Genomic DNA, 23719 nt, shown 5'->3' on the forward strand with positions numbered 1-23719 from the left:
ATTACAACATTTTGATATTTGCGCATCCCCCAAAAGACAGCTCACAGCTTGCATTAGGGCTGAAAGGTCTTGGAAGGAACACTGAGGCAGGGTGCGGTGATGTTTTCAGTAAGATATGTACAAGTGCATCTCATATTAGTATATCATCAAAAGTTAATTTATTTCAGTAATTCAATTCAAAAAGTGAAACTCATATTTGATATACAGTATCTCACAAAAGTGAGTACACCCCTCACATTTTTGTAAATATTTCATTATATCTTTTTATGTGACAACACTAAAGAAATTACACTTTGCACTCCTTTTTGCTTAGAAAGACACTTTAATTTACAATAGTGGTGTTTTATTTAAAAAAAAAAAAAGCAATACCCTGCTAGTGGTCACTGGAACACATTAAAACTCAAACTTTCCTTATGTGGGGAGAGTAGTGGGGAGTGTGGGGGAGGGGGGGGGGCAGAGACATGGACCAGAAATCCATACCAGCGTATGATGGAGCGCGTTGGAAGGAGCCAATGGCGGCTGACGCTACCACGAGGAGGAGACGCGGCGGACATTTTCTTGGTGGGGAATTAACAGATGCCGGTTATCCACGGAGGAATAATTTAACGCAGCTTCCACTCAAAATCACGTAAGCTGCTATGCTTTAGTTGTGTGAATAAAGTGCGTTTTACATAACACGCTATGAGGGATGTTTGTTTTGTTTCCATCTCGAGCCATACACTACTTGAGGATTAATACTCATTGCCCTGTGAGAGAGCATTGGAGAAGCAGTCCGGGTGCCTGCATATCTATATTATACAAGATGTACGCTCACTACTTTAAATTATAGCAAAGTGTAATTTCTTCAGTGTTGTCACATGACAATATAATAAAATATTTACAAAAATGTGAGGGGTGTACTCACTTTTGTGAGATACTGTAGATGCATTACATACAAAGTGATACATTTAAAGCATTTCTTTCTTTTCATTTTCATGATTATGGCTTACAAATAGTGAAAACCCAAAATTCAGTATCTCAGAAAATTAGATTATAACATAAGAGCAAAAAAAAAAAAAAAAAAAATGAGATTTTTGACTTACCATAGAATCCATTTCTCTGATGATGTTCATTGACAGCCACAGCTCCTCAACTTCATGAGTTGAGGGTTATACTGCCCCCTACAGGAGTAGGGCACTAAAAAACTTGACCACCCCTATGGGGCAGTCCCTGGGGGGTATACTCCCACTCTCAAACTCTTCAGTTTTATAACAAGCAGTGTCAGTAAAAAATAAAAAAAAAACAACTCCAAAGAGGGGCAGGTCCTGTGTTTGTCAATTAACATCAGAGAAATGGATTTTAAGGCAAGTCAAAAATCCCATTTTCTCTTTTGTTCATTGATGGACACAGCTCCTCATCTTTATGACCATTGGGACATCCCAAAGCAGTGTCAAACATGAGGGGTGGGAACGGCAGAAAATACTTCCCCAAGGCTAAACATAGCCAACCAGGTAATTTGGTGCTCATCTATCAACAACTGGAGCTCACCTGCAAAAAATAGAAAACCCCCTCAAAAGAGGAAAAATTCTCTAAACAGAAGCCTGCAAAACCTTGCGGACGAAAGGAGCATCTGCAGATACCAACACATTCACTTTATAAAACTTTGTGAATGTGTGTACAGACGACCAGGTAGCCGCCTTGCAAACCTGCATTACCGACACCTGATGACGGAAGGCCCAGGAGGCACTAAGCGCCGAGTAGAGTGCGCCTTAACAGGGACAGGAGGAACCTGACCCTTAAGGAAATAAGCCTGGACCACAGTCTGTCCAATCCATCTGGAAATGGTTGCAGAGGAAGCGGGCAACCATTTACGAGGCTCATCCGCGAGCACAAATAGTAAGTCTGACTTCCTGAAAGACTCCGTAGCTGTCAGGTACACCCTAATTGCCCGGACCATATCCAAGGCATGCAAGGCAACTTCCTTTGGATGTTTAGGCCTGGGACAAAGGGAAAGCAACACAATGTCTTCATTCAAATGAAAATCAGAGAAAACCTTAGGAAGGAAGGACGGACAGGGGCGAAGAACCACCTTTTCTCTGTGACTCACCAGGATAACGCCGCCAGTTCTGACACCCTGCGCGCAGAGGTGATAGCCACTAAAAAGGCCACCTTCTGGGAGTGCATAAGCAGGGAAATCTCCAGAAGATTCTCAAAGGGAGGCTTCTGGAGAGCCAAAAGCACCAAATTGAGGCCCCAAAGCGGCAACAGAGAGCGCACTAGAGGAACCAAATGTCGGACGCCCTGAAGAAAGGTACGCACCAGGGAGTGTTTGGCCAAAGGTCATTGGAAGAAAACCGCCAAAGCCGACAACTGGCCCTTGATGGTACTCAAGGCCAATTTCTGTTCAACTCCCCGTTGAAGGAAGGTCAAGTACCGAGCCACCGAGAAGGAGTGAGAATGAACCCAAAGAGACTCATGCCATGCAATGTACGTCTTCCACATACGATGGTAGAGCTTCCTAGAAGTAGATTTCCTAGCTTTTAACAGTGTAGGAATCACCGACTCAGATAAATCTCTATCCTTCAGCACCTAGCGTTCATCAGCCAAGCCGTCAAAGCCAGCGACTGTAAAGCAGGATGGAAGATCGGTCCTTGGGACAGCAGATCCTCCCGGGAGGAAGATTACAAGGAACGTTCGGTGACCAGCCACACCAGATCGGCGTACCAAGCCTGGAGAGGCCAGTCTGGAGCCATTAAGATGACCGGAATCCCTTCTGCCCAGATCCTGTGTAGAAGTCTTGGAAGAAGCTTGAGAGGAGGGAAGGCGTAAATCAGATGATACAAACCCCACGGGGCCAACAGCGTGTCTGTGGCGTCTGCCAGAGGATCTCGGGACCAAGCCACAAATCTTCGCACCTTTCTGTTGAGTCGAGATGCCAACAGATCCACCTCGGGGATGCCCCACCGGAGACATAACTGATAAAACCCCTACGGATGAAAGGACCACTCCTCCCTTGGGCCAACACCTGCCGACTGAGGTAATCCGCCTGCCCAGCTGAAGCACCGGAGAATGGAGCCACCATATTAGGGACTCCTTCGTTCCCCCGACTCAGCTGGATTTAATTGTCCAGAGACTGCAGAGTCTTGTCCCAATTTGGCCAGAATCTCCCTTTGCAGGGACCTCATATGGAACTGTGCAAACGAAACTGCAGGGACCTCATATGGAACTGTGCAAACGGAACTGGGGGTGCCTTTTGCTAGCCCGTCGCTTGAAAGCCAACTCCACCCGTGACACCAAGGACTCCAGGACTGCATTGATGGATGGTTGGGGCCCCGCAGCCTCAGAGAGGGGATCAGGTGGGCATATGTGCTCCAAACACTCCATGAGTCACCAGGGGGACCCCACAAAACAGGTGTAAAACACTGCACGGGACACCCTCACCGTGCTGGCAGCACCACCCAGTTGCCAGGCACAGAGTACCAAGCGATCCTCAGCAGAGAGGGAGAGAACCCCACCAGACTCACCACCCAGCAGAAACAGGCACCTGCAGCCACCAGGATAATCTGCACTGCACACGAGGCGATCAGGAAGTAAAAGGATCCAGGAGTCAGCACCAGGGGATGAGGAGGGGCTCCCACCGCCTAAATCGTCGTACACAGGGCTCCACTTTCATGGCCGCTGCTATTTTCAATGGCAAACCCCTGCAAAATGGCCGCCGGACTACACAAACATGGCTGCCGTGCATAGAAACACACTGGCTACAACAAAATGGCAGCCCTGCACGGCACCATGAGGCCTATTAGAGATCCCTAGGCCTCAGGGAAAGACCCAGGCAGGACCGGGGGCCCTGGCAGGAGCCCCCACCAGGTACAACCCACTTGCCGATCGTCCGGTCGCCGGCTGCGCACCACCCCTAGCCCCATCGCCAGACCCCACCACAGGAGGGGAACACGAGGGTCTGACCGTCCCAAGGCGGGGCCTTGTCCACCCCAAAACCCTCCAGGGGTAGAGGGCGGACAGCTACTCACCATACCAGGAACTGGATGGGCACCTCTCCAGACAGAACCCCTCTCCATCAAAATGGGGGGGGGGGGCTGTCGACCAGGAGGAATGCTGCAACTCAGGCCGAGAACCGCTCTAATGCGACCTCACGAGGCATTTAACTCGCAGGCCAGCCCCCATCCAGTGAGGCTATGTCGCTGCCGACCTAGAGCAGAGCAGTTGATTGTAGATCTCGCAGGAAAAATCCAGGAGAAATAAATTTCTATCTAAATAGAAAAAATTTGCCAGGACCAAAGATCCCAGCAAGGAACTAGGTCCTTACTCCAGACTAGGCAGAAAAAGCTGAGTGCCTATAGCAGAGAGAGGGAGTATATCCCCTGGGACTCCCCAGACTGTTCTTCTGCCTAGTGTCCTACTCCTGTAGGGGACAGTATAACCCAATGGTTAAGAATATCAAGAGCTGTGTCCGTCAATGAACGAAAGAGAAATAGGAGTTTCACTTTTTAAAATAAATTAACTTTTTGATGACATTTTAATTTTTTGAGATGCACCTATATAGCACCAAGGCAGCTCCTTCCACCAGCCATTATCTGCCAGCATTGCACCGAGAAGCACAGGAACCTAGTGATGAAATCTCTGGATTTAAAATATGTATGTTATGAAATTAGAAGGAACAGGATAGAAAATTTCTCTCGAACAAACGAACTTCTAACATTGAATGTGGTTTGGTTCATTCACTCCAAAATCAAATGTCAAAAAAAAGCAAACGTTTTTGAGGGACAATCATCATGTCATCGAATGTATGAATTTTCCTGCAAATGTTTGCATATGGTTTACAAAAGACCTGTGTAAAAAAAAAAAAAACTTTATTTTTAAAACAGCTTTGATGTGGTCACATAATCGAGAAGCTGTGGCTTCCCTGTGTCAGGGAGCATTTAACAATGGGGCTGAATTTATATTACATCACCTACACAGCTTCCATTGCCTCCCTATTGTTGGCGCTCCCTCCCATTCCCTGCAGCAGCCTCTCGCTGACACAGGGGAGCCACAGCTTCTTGATCACGTGATCGCACCGAACCAGATTTAGAAAAAGGTATTTACACAGATCCCTGTTACAAACAGTATGCGGAATAGGTATGAGGAGGGATAAGCAATGTTTTTAAATATTAGTCTTTACTGCCACTAAAGTCAGAAGGTTTTTTTATCCTAATAAATTCTATGCATTAAGATAAAAGAACTTCTGTGTGCAGAAGCCCTCTTAATACTTACCTGAGCCCCCTCTCCATCCAGCGATGTTGCACAAGAGTATCGGGTGTCTGGGACTCCCCTCCTCATTGGCTGAGACAGCAGCGGGGCACCATTGGCTCCCGCTGCTGTCAAAGTCAGTGAGGCAATGAGGAGAGAAAGGGGGCTTGGCCGAACAGCAGCTCAGTTTCTGAATGGACACAGAGATCAGCGGCTTGACTCGGGTACTCCCATAGCAAGCTGGTTGCTGTGGGGGCACTCGGCAGAAGGGAGGGGCCAGAAGCACTGGCAAGGGAGCGCCGGCAAGGGACCCAAGAAAAGAAGGATCTGGGCTGCTCTGTGCAAAACTCCTGGTAAGTATGACGTTTATTATTTTTAAATGAAAAATATCTAACTTTAGTTTCACTTTAAGATATAAATAAACCAAAAACAGAGATAATTGATCAGGTAAACTTTAGAGGAAACCGCACCAATCAACCGCTCGAGAACCACGATACAATATATGAAGAACTGCAGATAACAGACTTTGCTGATGGTGGTGCCCCCTATAGGTGACTCTAAGAGGCCAATAGGTGCGGATTTCCTTACAATAATACAAGATGACTTACTGCAACCAGCCTTGTAGCTAAATCCAGGAGGAATGAGAAATCCTTGCTGGGCTGCAGCTGCGGCAGCGAGCGTCCTCTGATCAGGCGGGAACACAGGGATCATTAAAGGGGGCAACTGACCCTGAACCTGCGGAAGATAAAAGAAAGGAATTATTATAAATGTTTAAATATGCCACTTCCTGTCCGTTACAATTATTATCTTTGTACCCTAAGAGATTTCTACCCCTCTCTCCTATATGTATTATATGTACTTCCTTATCACATTCAGGATCTATACATTGAGCGCACAAATGAACAGCTGGGAGGAATTTTTTCGCCTCGTTCTCCTCGGCAGAGCGCCACAAAACTTTTTTTTTTTTTTAATGGTTTCCAAGGATAAAAGTGACTTTGCCAAGCGAAGAGCCTCCAAAACAGACCTCAAAAACACTAATAGAAAGACAGATGGTTCTGCTGAGACGGCGGCTGCCAAAAACAGAGGGAAATAAATAAATAAAAATAAAATGGATGTTATTGAGGCTGATTGTAAAAGTCCTTTAATTGCTGCCAATGTGGACGTGGATCTCAGATGCTTGGGCCGCGGACAGGGACTCGGGAGGGAGAGGAGGCTCCATGACCTTGCTCTGACAATGGTAACTACTCTGCACTACAAGTTCCCCAGAGGGGGTCAAGTCTGCCACATTCTGGAGTCTGGACAGTTTTTATTGTGAAGTTCAGCACCTTCTGAAAATCTTCATTCATTAAATAAAAAAAAGACATAATTTCCCACTTGAGTAGATGCATACCCTCCTATAGGCAAAATACATCAAAGTGAACCTGCCAATACCTGTATATTCAGTGATGGTATAATTTTTCACGAAAGCGCCACTGTATCATTAAAAAAAAAAAAAAATCAGATCGCCATTTTTTACCAAGAGACTATGCTTAGGCTGAGCTGCAGGCAGGAGGAAGCTTTAGCTCAATCTCCTCTCCACCAGTGATCAGACTGCAACATTGTTACCAGGATTTTCATGACTGTGTCATCTCTGAGCTGGTGTTCTATCAGATTACCGCTACCTATCAGATTGTGTAACAGAAGTGACGTTCCGACCAAAAAATAGTTACTGCGCATGCGCTACGTGTTCCATGGCGCTATGCGTTCCAAACGCTTCCTGATCTGACCAGTAGCGGTAATCTGTTGGAACAGCGGCAGCGGACATCTTACTACACCCAGCTACATCTTGAAATTTCAGAGTAATTTTAACAATAACGTGAGTTTATATAAATACATATAGTATATTAATATCTGTAAAAATATTTAATTTTGAAAGCTTAAAGGTTTAGCGCTAAGCAGTGCGAGGTGTACCAACATGGCCTCCGCCAACTTCCTACTGCTGGCGTCCAGCTTCTTTCAAAATGTAACATCAAAACAGCATCACAGATACTATATTTATTTATATATGCTCACTTTATTGGTAAAACTACTCTGAAATTCAAGACGTAGCTGGATGTAGTAAGATGTCTGCATAGGTGTTCTATCAGATTACCTCTACCCGTCATGGAACGCATGTTGGAACGCATAGCGCATGTGCAATAAGTGTTTTTTGTCGGAACGTCACTTCCGCTACACAATCTGATGGGTAGAGGTAATCTGATAGAACCCCAGCATCTCAGTCCGGAGTCAGTAGAAGGTCCTTCTATAGTAAAGCAAATGAAGATATTGTCTGGGGAGTACTGTGATCTCTGGTAGAAGTAATTAATACCTGGAAGTGTTACACTGGCCCATCACTAAGCACACATGGACTAAACATAAAAACATATCTGATGACAGGTCCAGGCAGTGGAGATAGGCAAACGCTTTACGACTCACTGAATGTGTGGAATGAGGGGCAATAGGGAGGTGCTATAGGTAACACAGACAAGCACAAAGCCAAGAAGTTTTGGAGTGTGGTGGGTAGAGCTTGATGGGTACCTGAGAGTAGTTCCCCATCAGGTCCACCTTACTGTTGATTGACAGCGCATAGTAGTGGGTGGATCCATAGCCGCTGCTAAGTCCAATAGGATAGAAAGTCCAAAAAGCAGACCTGATGAGGAACTAGTCTCGGAGTTCTTCCACCCAGTGACTCAAGTGATTTCCCAAATACGGGCATTGCCATATTTGGGTAATGACATCACCAGCATCCTGACCCCTTTGTTTACATGTAGCTTTCAGCCAGGGCGACAGCTGAGTATGGCCAGGGATACAGCCCTCTGTGGGAAGATATCACATTAATGACAACTTCCCAATACAGACATGCCTCACATTAAGCACTGGAGTTCTTCCGTATGTCAGCTCAGAGCTGTTCTTAAAGCGGAGTTCCACTCAAAAGTGGAACTTCCGCCTTAAGGCCTCCTGACCCCTGACATGCCACATTTGGCATGCCATTTTTTTTTTGGGGGGGGGGGGGGGAGCGGGTACCTAGTTTTGACAGGTACCCGCTCCCATTTCCACTCCGGCCACCTAAGCGACTCGAGCGGAAGTTCTCCTCTCCCCCTCCCTCCCTGCAATCTTCTGGGAAACGTCACAGATCCCAGAAGATTGCCTGGCCACTCAGGGCGCGTGGCGCCACTTGTGCAGGCACAGCGCGCAACCAGCTGTAAAGCCGCAAGCTGTCACAGCCGAGTGCCCACAGTAGTGATGCCAGCGTCGCGGGGAGAAGAGGGAGAGAACCGAGGCTCCCGCCGGCCACATCACTGGACCGTGGGACAGGTGAGTGTGTGTTTATTAAAAGTCAGCAGCTACACTTTTTGTAGCTGCTGACTTAATAAATACAATAACCAGTGGAACTCCGCTTTAACTGCAATCAGTTTGCTAATTTGGGAACTGGCGGTAATTCTTTTAGAATCTGTCACTGCCAAAGCGTCAGGTTCTTAGCAGTTGTAGTAGTTAAAACTACCTGAATGTAGCACACAAGTTGCAAACCCTTGGCTAAATTAGGCGCAGGGAACTATAGCCATAAAAGTGTTATTACAGCTTCACTGAATTCCCCTGATGGAGAACTATTTAAAAAAAAACAATATTTTGGAATATGTAAACGTGTATCTGTGTTGCCCCGTTTAATAAAGCAGTCTGTAGGCGAGAGCCACATGTCGGCCTCATTGTACACACACATGGAAACATGATCTCTTCAGCAGATCTCTCTCTAGCGAATGACTCCGTGTAATTCAGTTTCCCAACCACTGTTCTCATTAAGAAACAATTGAACTGGGAACTTTTGTGTTTTTTCTTTTCTGTTCCTGTCTTTGTGGTTTCTCTCCCAGCTCCAGCCCCGCTGACGGTTCTCTTGGCGAGGAGCACCGCTGCAGTAATCACACAATTATTGTGCTGGGAACAGTTTAATTCAGCATTTTGTTCCCGACCACAGAACAATTGCCCAACAATTTTGGTTAACCAGGAAACGCTGCAGCCCGGAGAGGGACCGGTTCAGTGTTACGTACGCGTCCGACTTTATTGCTCTGCACAGAAGCTGTTGAGCAGCCGCTTCGCTCCGGCAAACTGCGCTGGGTTGCTTTGCTGATCCGGGATCGTCAGCGCACCCCCAGCCTAATAAAGTCTAAATTAATTACAAGAGATTTTATTGACTTCTTTATCTGTATCAGCAGAGCAGTTTTAATTATACATCAGCATGTTAACGAGACAGAAATGAATTTGTGGTTGGCTTCAGCGATGAGGAGATGCAGAGAGTGGTAATCCTTGTGATTACAAGATACGCTGGCGCAGGGAGGGTAGTGTCGTACCAGAACCAGCAGGAGGGTGAGGCGGGTTAGCCGAGCGACTGCTGGGAGGGTGAGCCCGCCGCCTGCTCACTTGGCCAATCCAGCAGAGCACTGTCACTTTTTGGATAATATATCATTACAATGACAGGAAATCGTCACAGTTAGGGCTGTCCTGCAGATGGATAAACCTACTAAACCATCATGGTTGCCACCGTTTGCATTATTTACCACAATCTCTTCTTTTACTAATATGAAAGCCTAGTAGCCACAGGCCAAATGGTGACATTCGGCCCATGTGTATGACAGAAGTCGGCTGTTCGGTGGTGCTGTGTGTACTAGGCTTAAAGCTGTGGAACCATTATGGCTGCTACCATTGGATTATTTTACGATAATCTCTTGTTTTACTGATATGAACCAATCGGCCAGTTCAATAAAAACATTCGGCTCCTGTGTATGTCAGCCGGTCCAACAGAAACCAACTGTTTGGCCGACTTCTGTTGGACGTGCATGCAGGAAAACCAGAAAAAGAGTGGGGGAGGCGTCACTAAGTGCAGTATTACAATGGATACACAGGGCCGGTGCTACCAGTAAGGCGACCTAGGCAGCCGCCTAGGGCGCAACTTAGCAGGGGGCGCCAACGGAGCATGACCCGAGGTAAGTGACTTACCATAAGTCACTGAAGGGGTTTTAACCAGTGGCGGTCGACCCGTCCTTTAGGGGCGCAGGGGCACCGCCCCCGCATCCATGCGTCCGGCCCCCTAATCTACATGCAGGGCGCCGGATGCATGGATTCAAATTAAGTTTTTTTTTTCTTGAAGCACGTGATTACAGCCAGAGGCTCTAATAGGCTTCAAAAAAGGGTGGGCTTGGGGTGCAGAGCACTGCGCCCTGAGCCCACTCAGTTGTGTGACAATAGCAAATGAATATTTGCTATTGCCACACTGATTCTCCTCCCGGCCAATCAGGAAGAGGGTCCTGAGATCAGTTTCCCAATTGGCCAAAGGAGAAGGCATCCTATTGGCGGAGAAGGAGGGTGGAGACTGAGAGGGGAAGCCATCGCCTTCCGGGGGAACAAGGTAAGTGAACTGGCGCCCGGGGGGGGATATGGTGTGGACTGGACTCTAGAGTGACGGGGGGGCAGGTCTGTTTGCTGCCACCCCCGACCGATGGAGCACCAGTCGCCACTGGTTTTAACCCCTTCAGCAACTTGGGATGGGGTGTGGGAGAGCATATTGGGGGGGGTGGGGGGAGGCGGCAGTTTTTAATTTGCCTAGGGCGGCAAAAATCCTTGCACCGGCCCTGTGGATACATGCGGAACGAATGCAGAACTGTGCATGTGCAGCTCAGTGTTCATTCGATAAAAGACTGCAATCAGGCCGGTGTTTAGACTATTGCATAAAAGACATAGCATTCCTCTTCTGCAACAAAAAGCTGTCTGCTTGCAGTTTTTAAAAATTTTCGATTTAGTTCCACTTTACGCAAACTGTTTTGGTGAATCTGTTGCAAAGTTTATTTGCTGGTGTTCCTGTCAGTAACAGCACCTCATGCTGCAGGCTGACAACACTAAAGCTGGATACACATTATACAACTTTTGTTGTTTGATTTCCTTTAGATTTACCTTTAACCAAGTAGTGAAAGGGCCTGCCTGCTTGCATACAAATTGAAAGTGTTTAGGTTTGACCTCATATTATATAGTTTTGGTAAATCTAAAGGGAAAAATCTAAAGAAAATTGTATAGTGTGTATCCAGCTTTAGGGCTCTTTCACACGGCCGCTCCGTATGTCCGTGTATCACCCCATCCGTTTGCGGGTGATATACGGACATAATGCATGTCAATGGGATTTTCGTCCTTTCAGTTCTGTTCCGTTTTTTGGAATGGAACATAACCCTATTTTTCTTCCGTTAAAAAAAAACGGAAAGGGAGCAAAATCGGATGTCAGCGGTGTCATCCGCTGACATCCACAGTCCCCATAGACATACATTATGTCCGTATATCATCCGCAAACGGATGGGATGATATGCGGACATACAAGTGTCACCCGTGTCCGTCAAAAAAAAAAAAAAAAGTGCCGCAGCAGAAGAAGAAATCGGAGCGGCCGTGTGAAAGAGCCCTAAGTCGGCATTGCCTTCCACTGTCAGCCTGTGCAAGCTCCTTCAGTGGGTCACTGTCTATCATATAGGTCACCCAGTTGCCAAATGATTTTTATAAATGTAAATAGATTTAAACCCTAGCATTTAAATCTCATAAAAGCTTTAACATTTTATTGAAATTTAAAGTTCTTCGCTCAGACACTTCCTGGTTTTGGATGACAACGCTCTGTTTCTGTCAACCAGCTGTGCTGTTGCATTGCCATCCTGTCTTATGGGCTTCTAATTTAGACTATAAGTGGCTGCTTGAACACCGGTATGGTCCAATGTTGTCACCACCTGGAAAGCCAACCCTGGGAAACGCCATGCTGCCACTGCTAGAGTGTGTGTAGATAGAGATGGCTGCAAGAGATCACCAACATTATATTTAATAGATAAGTAGAAAAGTTTTACAATTAAAAGCCATACCACTGGAAAGAACACCTCTCCATGAGCTGCAGCCTTGACCCGGAGGAATGCGCACCTACGCACACACAAGCGCATCCAAGTGCAAACTGTGGCCTGGGTTTAAATGTCTGCTGTTTTGGTCTACAGTTGTGATTTGATCATCACGAAAATGAAGGTTAAACAGCCAAGAAGCCGCAAAAGTTAAAGATAGAAGAAAAACAGGCAAGAAATATGCATTTTTGAAAGACATAATGAGAGCCGGGTTTTATTATGCTACGGTGTCACAGGTCAGAATCCAGCTGTCATATTCCACAGAAAGAAAAGTGATTCACATAATGTAAATAGTTTTTGGCTCAGTGGAGAAGGTGCGATGTATACATTAGAATCTATTCAGCGGTCCACCATGTGACACATCTCAGCTGGTTAATGTACAGAAATGATATGCGCTACAGAAGGGAATTTTTTCTTGTCTCATGAATTGTGGATAACAAATATGAATTTTTTCCCCATCGTGATCTGAGAATTCTCAAACCCGTTAATGTGTGTTCTGCGTAGCAGGAGTCCATTTGTTTGGATGAATTGGTTATTTATGGGCGATCGGTGATGTATGCGCAGCTTATGATCATGCGGTGGACGGGCAACCAGAAACAATACAGCGGCGGAGGGCGCAGAGCGCTGGAGAATGCAATAAGCCCCTAACACTTCAACGCAAAGCTCTCAGCAGCTGCGCGTCACATGACCTACGTCAACAATGGCCAAAACCCCGACCTCTCCTCTGCTTCTTCCTGAGCACCCTCCCTCCCTGCCTGGCGGTAGAACAAGGGGATTTGTGTCTCATTCTTCTTTTTTAATCAGCCCTTTTCTGATCATCCTCCCCGTTTTAGCCTTTGGCCTAGAATTCTGAGCACAATAGCATTGCGTCCATCTGTGCTCTCCATTAAACCTCAGTAATCCCTGCACGAACAGCTGGACGCACACATTACACACACTATGCCTTCTCTGCAGATCTGCTCGGCTACAATGGCTGCAACCCATGGGGAGGGGGGCTTCCTAGAAAATGGCTGTCGGGGGGGGGGGGGGTCACCTGAAATTGCACCCAACTAATATAAGGGGGGAAATGTTGTGCATATCAAGAGAAGGAGAGATGTGTGTTTTAAAATCACTAACATTGCCTATATTTGAGTGTATGGGTAGACAAAACTGGCAGATTTTTTCTCACTTCCTCTATGGTGAAACCTTTGTCACCTGGACAGGAAGTGAAGGGAAATCTCTCTAACAGTACCTCGGATAGCAGTAAAAAACTGACACGGGTTATAACTCTTCCACACGCTATCTAAAACCAAAAAAAAAGATAAAATAAATAGTTTTTGCCTTAAGATACGTTATCTTTCCATAATTGTCAAAAATTGGATTGAGGGGTATACCAGCAATGTCAGCCAAATAGGCTCTACTACAAAAATACTGATATCCTAACATGTTTCATGCATTGGGACTGGAAGTTAGAGGTGTTTGGACACTGCCAGCTGGCGGGGGGGGGGGGGGGGTGTTTGGGCAGCTTACATAAGAAGAGAACACAGGGAAGTCTTGTCCAATGTATAATGTACAGTCATATGGTGGAGATGGGGCATTGAAACAGGAAGTTGCAAGCTACGGTCTGTATGGTGTCATTGCCTGGTCTGAATAGTAAGTAGGGGCTGTAAGGATCACAAGACTGGCTGAACAGAATTACAGATCTTCAGGCAGATAAAATATTGTTGGGAATAAGGGCTGGGGGATTTTCTAGAACTGGAACAGCTGTGCAAAGTACCCAGTCAGCTTCTAACTTTACCTTGCTCAGTTAAATCGGAACTAAACCCTCCTATATTTTTCAGCCAAGGAAGCTGTCATCTTAGCCTCGGTTTCATCTGCAGCTGCCATTATGTTGCACATGTGATCAGTTAGGACACCAGCAATTTGATGGTTTGATAGTTTGGCTGAGAACACAAATGTGACAGTAAACATTCCTGCAATGCTTGGAATGTAACTGTTTTTGGTACTAAATCAACAGGTTTAGTTTCACTTTAAGACTTTAAAAATGAAAGCTAGAATCTGATTGGTTTGCATGCACAGCTTTAGATTCTGGATGCTGCTGTCTTAGTAAATTCCCCCGTGCGTATTTATTGCATCTGACTTTCTGTGATAGATCAGCTATAGTCGTGACTTGAGCGTGCAGATATTGTCCAGATGCTGATCAACAAGTCTAGAAATATCAATCATAAGCTGGGAGGATTGTGAGGCTGTGCCTGGCACCTACCTTATATGAAGGCTAAAAAGTCCATAACAAACAACACGGCCTTCATCCCCTGGCAACAGCCACATGGTGGTCATCGCCATCTACAATTATCTTTTCGGTAGAGTTAAAGATGATTGGGAGGATCCGTCTATCATTTGTGGTGCAGAAGATTTTTCAGGAAAATCAAGAATTCAAACAAACTGCCAGCAAGATAAAGGAATTCACGAATGTTGTGCTTCGGGCCCCGCCACCCTGATATCAGGTCCTATCACTTAGCAGGAGAAGAAGAAACAAAGGACCTTTTCACCAGATTTTTAAATGGGTTGTGGTTCTGCCTCCATGAAGCATTTGGTCATTGGCATCACAGAACAGGGGAAACACATCCATGTACCTGCATAGCAATGCGTCTTAAGGGGTCGCTCCGTCCAGAACGGATATTTTTCACCATCAACGAAAGGGGAACAACTTGAGCTACACAATGATTTTTATATCTTTTTAAACTCCGCCAGTATGAATGCTACATCTGAATTTTCAGATCCTATACCCATTAATGGGTCCATTCTGCTGGATTCTACTTTTCCTTTTTTATTAAAAAGAGTGCAGCAGGAAAAGTAAGACTTTTAGTAGCAACGATACAAGCAGAGGGATTGGGCGCTCTAGTCAGGCAGTCTTTCTGCAGGAGACAAAAAAAGATCAATGTTCGGTGCAACCCATCGGTCTCCACCTATAACCAAAATGTTAGTGCTGACCCTTTAAGCAGCCTTCTGTCCACCGAAGTCATAATGTAACTGCAGTACAAGGTAGAGTCATATTAAAATACAGCAAGATAAAAAACTTTGATGTCTCTGCCCCTCCCACAAAAGTGAGATTAACAGCAACTGTTTGGATCTCGGTCCCTCCCAGAATGGTGATATTTTCATTCTGTAGTTTGTGTCTCTGCCCCTCCCACAATGGTGAGCTCTCTATGCGTTAATTTGTGTCTCTGGCCCTCCACAATGGTGAAATTTCCCTGCAGGATTTTGTCTCTGTCCTTCCCACAATAGCACAATTTCTCTCTTCCCCCCTCCTAATTTGTGTCTCTGCCCCTCCCACAATGGGGAGATTTTCTTAGTTGTTTGCATCTCTGCCCCTCCCACAATTGTGAGTTTCCCAACAGTAGTTTGTGTCTCTGCCCCTCCCCCAATGACGAGATTTCCCCCCTGTAGTCTGTGTCTCTGCCCCTCCCACAATGGTGAGATTGACCCCTCCCTGTAGTTTTTGCTGTTCCCCCTCCAACAGTGATGACATTTTCCCCTCCCCGTAGTCTGTGTCTCTGCCCCTCCCACAATGGTGAGATTTCCCCCTCCCTGTAGTTTCTGCTGTTCCCCCTCCAACAGTGATGACATTTTCCCCTCCCCGTAGTCTGTGTCTCTGCCCCTCCCACAATGGTGAGATTTCCCCTCCCCCATTAGTCTGTGTCTCTGCCCCTCCCACAATGGTGAGATTTCCTTACAGTAGTTTGCATCTTTGCACCTCCCACATTTGCGAGTTTCCCAACGGTAGTTTGTGTCTCAGCTCCCTCCCACAATGTTGAGATTTCTGGGAAAAATGAAATTACTAATGTGAGTGGTTTTAGAGTTGGAAACTACAGCAGATGATCCTACTCTAGAAGACCTCAAGAAATAGAACAGCAGAGCTGATTAAAATACTCTGGATATCCCCTTTAAAGCGGTAGTATACTCCGCTTTTTCATTTTTACAAACTACAGGTAAGCCTATAATAAGGCTTACCTGTAGTTAAAACTAATATCTCCTAAACCTGCACGTTAGGAGATATTCACCCTGCATGCAGCCGCTGACACCAGCGGCGTTGCACTCTGAAGGTCCGGCGGACCTTCAGAGCTCCTTGCTGGAAAGTGAACTCCTGCGCGCATGCGTGGGAGTGACGTCATTGTGGCTCTGGCCATTCACAGTGCTGGAGCCGCCGAAACTCGGAAGAGACGCCGAGGGAACATGACAGCTCCCTTAGCGGTGTCCGGGCGACCGTGTGGGGGCTTCGTTCTAAGGTAAGTATTTCATGTGTTAGTATGCGATGCATTGTAGCACATTATGCCATTGCAGGGTTTATTTTTTGTACTCAGGGGACGCTACCGTTTTAGGGCCTCATGCACACTGGACATTAGCAAAGTCAGTAGAAAGCTGTAGCTGTAAAAGGAGTTTTTCAGCATTTTTTGCTATTTTTCAGCTGTAGCGGTTTTTAGCTTTTTTTTTGCAAAATTTTACTCCCACAAAAGCTTATGGCTTAAAAACGTTGATAAACGCCAAATAGCTGCGTTTTTTAGTGTTTTTCAGAGTTTTTAAGCTTTCATCAGAGTTAGAGCATTTTTACAGCTGAAAAAAACGCCTCTTAAAACCCACTAGTTCCGGGGGTTTTTTCCAGCCAGAAAACACCCCTGCCAAAAACGACTGATAGCAGCCTATGTGTGCATGGACACATTGGGTAACATGCTGGGGAGTTTACTGGCTGCAGAAAAAAACATCTGACGCCAAAAACAGCTGCTGTAAAAACATCCAGTGTTCATGAGGCCTAAGTGAAAAATCACTCTGGGGCAGACTGGCGCTTTAAATACCCTCAAGAAAACCTACAACTAGCAACGAGCCGCATCAACAAGACGTTTCAGACAAACATTCCAATAACAAATAAAAAAATCAAACTTCCCTCCCATTACACCTGGTACACCCCAGGAATCAGTACCAACAAACTGTTTTATACCCCCTCACCACCAGAAGAGCGTTCGTATCCAGCGCTTGGAAATGCAGCGGCGGGTGAAATCGCTGCCACCGCAACGCTCGCTCCCCCCCCCCCCTCGGGTATCCAGTCCTTGTTTAAGAATTCCTGAAAGCCAGCAATCTCGTAAAGTAAACAAGATGCGGCCGTATTAAAACTTTTAATGACTTCAGTAAAAAAAGGTGGAAGTTGGGAGCCAGCTGGCAGTGCCGAGGAAACAGGCTGCACAGCTTGAACTTAAAGCTATCTTAACATCATGAAGAAGTGCCAATAATTAGCATATGTAGTGTGAACAGGTTTGCTGGCACGCACAAGTGAAAAACTCCAAGGTAAAGTTATTATTAGGGAGTAATTAGCTCTGTGAAGTAAATGAGTGGAACAATAGCTGCCAGCACCGACAATATGTCCAACATCTGACAAAGCACAAGATAACATTGTATCGCCCCGCTCCCTGCGCTAGAATCTGTTAATAACCATATGTTAGTGTAATTAATGCAGAATCTTTCTGACCTGTTGTCACAGAGGAACAATACTTTGTGGAAGCCACAAAACAGCCAAAGCCGCCCGCAAAGGCGCACATTTTTTCCTTTTTTCTCTTTTCGGGAGCTAGTTATGGAAACGCGGTCTGCTTACATCAAGCAGAGTCTACTTAGCAACATACGTGCGGGATGTGTGCGGCCTCGTCCCTCGGCCAATTAACACATTCAACGCATTGTGGGAAATGAGCCATGGTCTAGGGAGGACGAAATTCCCTAGTCCTCCAGTCTCAGACTTTTCCTGTATCGCCTTATCAAATACGTCCATTTCTTTATAGCCAAGACTTGCCAAGTTTCTGAAGAATCCGACTGTTAAGATTTGTGCAAATGGTGGATACTACCGATGTGGTTTAGGATAGACAAGAAACATGCAACCCGGAGCAGGAATTGGGGAAGAAATCTGAAATGTGTGTGTGGGGTCCCAATTTATGACCTCTTTATGACTAGGATCTTACATCTTTTTTCAAATATTTTTTTAAACCAGGAAAGGCAGATCCAAGTCATTACATCAATAATGTAAAGCCGCCATCAATACATCCAAATACATTGACAGGAACATATAACATGTCTGGATCTTTACATCTTTATTCTTTTCTTGATTGCTTTTTTATTTTGTGTAATGCAGGGATCCTCAAATGACGGCCCTCCAGCTGTTGCAGAACTACATATCCCATGCGGCATTGTAAAACTCTGACATTCACAGACATAACTAGGCATGATGGGAATTGTAGTTCTCAAACAACTGGAGGGCCAAAGTTTGAAGACCCTTGGTGTAATGTAACCACATGCAGTGAGAATTAGCAGGCTTTTCACAATGCTTCTACATCTGTTGAGTTGCCATGGCCTTTACCTGTCTGTCTTTAGGACCCAAATCCCACTTTGGACTACAACTGCTTCTCTTTAAATAGATAAATAGATCAATCGAGAACAGAGAGATCGAAAAATCTGAGATAGACAGATTAGATCTAGAGGTAATGGGATATATAAGCAGAAAAATTGATACTGTAGATGTAAGACAGATTGACTGATCAACCTGGGGCCAAAAGATAATTCTAAAAAAGATTGATTAACCCTAAGAGAGAAAGATGGAGAGATCCAAGATGGATAATTAGATAAAGAGAGAATAGATATATCTGGATTAGATAGATAGACCCTGGACAGTAAGATAAGTCGATCGCTTCTCTCTATAACAAATTATTTTATCTTAGATCCATCCATCTTTCTGTTGTAGGTCGGTATGTATCTTATTGATCGATCTATCTATAGTATCAATCTATCTATCAATCTTATCTTATTCTATCCATCAATCTTATCTTATTCTATCTATCAATCTTATCTTATTCTATCTATCTATCAATCTTATCTTATTCTATCTATCTATCAATCTTATCTTATTCTATCTATCTATCAATCTTATCTTATTCTATCTATCAATCTTATTCTATCTATCAATCTTATTCTATCTATCAATCTTCTCTTATTCTATTAATCTATCTTCTCTTATTCTATCAATCTATCTTCTCTTATTCTATCTATCTATCTACTCTTATTCTATCTATCTCATCTATCTCTCTCAATCTTATCTTATTATATCAATCTTATTCTATCAATCTTATCTTATTCTATCTATCATTCTTATTTTATTCTATCTATCTATCTATCTATATTTCTCTAATTCTATCTATATCTCACTCTCTATCAATCTTTTTTTATTCTATCTATCAATCTTATTCTTTCTATCTATCAAGCTTCTCTTATTCTATCTATCTCATCTATCTCTCTCTCTCTATCTTCTCTTATTCCATCTCTATCTCTCTCTATCAATCGTATCTTATTCTATCAATCATATCTTTATCTATCAATCATATCTTTATCAATCTTATTCTATCCATCCATCTATCTATCTATCTCATCTATCCATCTCTCTAAAGTTGTGTGATTTTCCAGCATTGCGGGTGCAGTACAGTGAACCCGTTAGTTTCCTACGCTTTGCCATAGACTTCTATTGAATTGGGTGTCTCTGGTGCATTTTCTGAAAGCGCACTAAAACCACCCAATGCAATAGAAGTCTACGGCAAAGCGATGGTAGCCCACACAAAACCCATAGACACACTGTGCTGCACCCATGGTGTGGGAAAACCGCACCGAATCAGTGTGAAAACGTCCTTAGATCTATCCATTTTTCTGTCCCAGGGAGGTCTGTCTATCTATATTAGAAAGATAGACCTTGGACTGAAAGACAAATTGCTCTACCTATCTATGATAGATAGACCGCTATGGGATAGATAGATAGATAGATAGATAGATAGATAGATAGATAGATAGATAGATAGATAGATAGATAGATAGATAGATAGATAGATAGATAGATAGATAGATAGATAGATAGATAGATAGATAGATAGATAGATAGATAGATAGATAGATAGATAGATAGATAGATAGATAGATAGATAGATAGATATCAGATCTAGAGATAATAGAAGATATATAGATATTAATGCAGCCCAGGGTGCACCATATAAGTCAGTGCAGTACATTGGGCAGTCACTAGTGATTGGGAAGTAATTACTGAACAATGATCTGCTGCTTTCCGATCTTGAAGTCTATGTAGTTTGTGTATGCTGTGCGTTTGACAAATGTACAAAGATTGATGTCAGCTGCCTTTCAATTGCCCCTGACTGTTGGCAGAGGACTCATTAAATGACCAAGTTGACTGAAAAAAGAAGTGTTGGGGAGACACAAAGTCCTCGTCTCACCCTCCGCAGGCGACCTAACCTATGTCTGTATATAGATGCCAAAAAAATCCCCACAAATGATAAAAATGATAACAAAAAAAAAAAAAAAAAAAGAATCAGACCGGACGTACATCCTTCATAGGCTGTGAAGAAGACAGTTACTCATTCATCTCGTTACCAAACATCTGTTTAAGGCCTGTGTGATGTACCTGTCAGAGCTGCGCCGCGCACACTGTTTGAACCTGCTGCCACAAACCTTGCCGCTGTTTTGATCAGAGGCTCTGGAATGGCTAATCACTGCATTTATCTCCTCTCATGTTAGGAAAAACACAGCAAGGATGTCTTCTCAACCTGAAGGTAATTAATCTTTCGGTGGGGGGACCTGGCTGGGTTTGAAATGAAAGATCTGATGGGCTGAACCTGGTTTTCTTACACTGAAAGTCCTTCACAGATTAGCGCAAGGCGGCTTTACATTAGTGAGACTCTGGGTTACTGCTTACTATTCTATGTAAACCCAAAGTAATGAAGCTACAGCCCGGCACAATTTGTGTTTTATATAAATTCACGACAACAAACAAAAAATATGTACTGATTATAGTGTCCCTGTACCCAGCAGCACACCATCCAACACTGATCAGTTGTATGGTGCATATCGGTGAGTTCCAACTTGGGTACTCTTAGGGCTCTTTCACACGGGCGTTCCGTATGTCCGTATATCATCCTATTTTTTTGCGGATGATATACGGACATAATGTATGTCAATGGCATTGCGGATGTCAGCGGAATACCATCCGCTGACATCCGATTTTCGTCCCTTCAGTTCTGTTCCGTTTTTTGGAACGGAACAGAACCCTATTTTTTCTTCCGTTTAAAAAACGGAAAGGACGGTAAATCGGATGTTAGCTGTGTCATCCACAATTGCATTGACATACATTATGTCCGTATATCACCCGAAAACGGATGGGATGATATGCAGGCATACGGCCTGGATGACACAAGTGCCTGTAAAAAAAAAAAAAAAAAAAAAGTGCCGGAGCGGATCGCAATACGGTCCGCTCCGTGTGAAAGAGCCCTTAAAGTGGAACGTCACCCAAAAGGGGAAGTTCAGCTTGTTTGACTCCTCCTCCCTCCCCTTTATCTTTTGGCACTTTTTTTGGGGGGGTTGAGAGGTTATCTGCTTTTGACAGATACCAGCTCCCACTTCCGCCGAGATGGTCGATCCCTGGACAGCCAGGTGCACATTGTGGTTTAAAAATGCCACTTTTACATGCATTTTTTTTTTTTTCCCATAGCCTGTGTAGAAGCACCTCTGTTATCCTGTATGTCCATGCACACATACAAACCCAAAAAAAAAAAAAAAAAAAAAAAAAAAAAAACCCACCAGAGGTGCTTTCAGGAGAAAAGCAGGAAAAAAATGCCAAATGCACCTAAACACCAGATGCGTTTAAGCGTTAATGCATTCCAGTGGCCAGAATTAATATTGGCCAATGGATTCCATTAACACTCAAAAGCCTGACATGCATAAACACACATGCAGTACACTTTTTAAGGCAGTTTTTCTCCTGCCAGGAATTCTGGCATTCAGTGGTGCTAAAGAGATACCCTGTGTACATGAAGCCCTATGGCAAGATCACTGCACCAGGTCTGCACACATGACATTAGAGGAGCACGAAATGGAAATTTTGGTGCCGCAACTGAAACTTCAGGATGCACTTGGCCGAAACCGCCAATTTCCGTTCTTTTTTTAAATATATATATTTTTTATGTATAATTGACCTCAAATGAATGTGAATTTATTGTCGGCCATTATGGACACCTTTAGTGCAATAAATGCTCAAGAAAAATGCATCTCTTTAAATTCTATGTATGTCTCCCTACTGGTCCGTTGTGGTGTTAAAAATCTAGCTTGCTGCATTAAAAAACTGCTCCCGGTTCAAATGCATTCAAAACGCACCGTGTTACGTTTTTGATGCAGTTTTTGAGTCACATGACCTATGAAAAACATACCATAAGCACAGTAACATCATGGTAAAATCACCTTTTTTGGCGCTATTAATTGGCACCTTTTTCTCTATTGGCAAAATCACAAAATTTCTGTGCATCTTTACCTTACATGGTCACTACAAGGGGCTCAGTGACCAGCTGGGAAAAATAATGGACAAAATAGAAAGATAAATTCAAAATATGGAGACTGTAATGTGTTTAAGGCCCCTTTCACACTTATACGACTTTGCAGTGCGACTGACGCCGCATAAAATGCATGTGTAATCTTGAGGTCTATGGACCTCAAGTCGCATCAAAGTCAGACCAAAGTAGTACAGGGACTACTTTGAAGTACCACAGATATAAATGGTACTCATTGGAAATCATGGGGTATGACTTGTCATGCAACTTTGTAGTACTAGGAGTCGCACAAATGTGAAAGGGACCTTAATTCGATTTAACACTGAAATATCCTGCAATGGTAGATTGGCTCTGTAATGGTTTTTGCCCAATTTAAATTCATTTTTTGTGTTCACAGCATGTTTTTTTTTTGTTTTGTTTTTTATTAATTAATTGTTATGAATTGATTTGCATCAATTTTTATTTTACAGCAGCGTTTGCAGAGCATGCTGGTCCTGTCTAGTAACCCCTGTTGGGGTGTCTGTGTAATTCAGCTGTTTATAATTTTTCAGAAAAGTCCTTGTTCTCCCACGATTTTTGCAAAGACTGAAATGTTTTAGTCTGCTGCAGGCAGGAGGAAGCATTTTCCTCAGTCTCCTTTCCTCCAATGCTCAGACTGGAACTTTGTAGCAAGTCACAAGGTAAGAGGCTGCAGCATGAGGCTGATTTATGTCAGACATTTGGAAACACAGCCAAGGACTGCACAAGAATCAAGATTTATATGATTGTATCTTATCTGAGCTGATATCTCAGTCGTGGAAGGTTACCCTGGATGATGCCTGAACAAAGATGGCTCTGTCCTTCTGGGGAAAAAAAAATAGATCAATACATTTCCAGGGTTCTGTTATCTCTTTGTGAGGTAATTAAAATATGGAAGTGTTACACTGACAATATATACTGAAATATGTCAGCTAGGTCCACTTTAATGACTACAATTATTTTTTCTATCTGTGGCATGAGATTACAATTTTTTGCTCCCTAAAAGACTGTAAACTTGGCACCAAGACTGGCTTCTGTATGACAAAAAGAAAGAATTTTCTAGAACTGTGTGTATACTGTGGGCCTTCTTGCGTACTCCATTATCCTTTACCACTTCTCAGTTTCCACCATATTGTCTAAAACAATCCTCTCTTTAGAAAGCGT

The 23719-nt window shown here is 44.1% G+C and overlaps 1 protein-coding gene across 7 annotated transcripts in view; it reads right to left on the reverse strand.

The window, feature by feature from the left end:
- Window positions 1–23719, reverse strand: part of SOX5 (SRY-box transcription factor 5) — a 326784-nt gene that overhangs the window by 82306 nt on the left and 220759 nt on the right. For all 7 annotated transcript variants that reach the window (XM_082256133.1, XM_082256136.1, XM_082256134.1 and 4 more), the window contains one exon: window positions 5835–5961. In XM_082256133.1, coding sequence (XP_082112259.1) covers window positions 5835–5961 — 127 coding nt within the window. The remainder of the gene's footprint in view (window positions 1–5834; window positions 5962–23719) is intronic.

Source organism: Pelophylax lessonae, assembly GCF_965119305.1.
Source record: "Pelophylax lessonae genome assembly, chromosome: 4".
In the NCBI taxonomy this organism is placed as follows: Eukaryota; Metazoa; Chordata; class Amphibia; order Anura; family Ranidae; genus Pelophylax; species Pelophylax lessonae.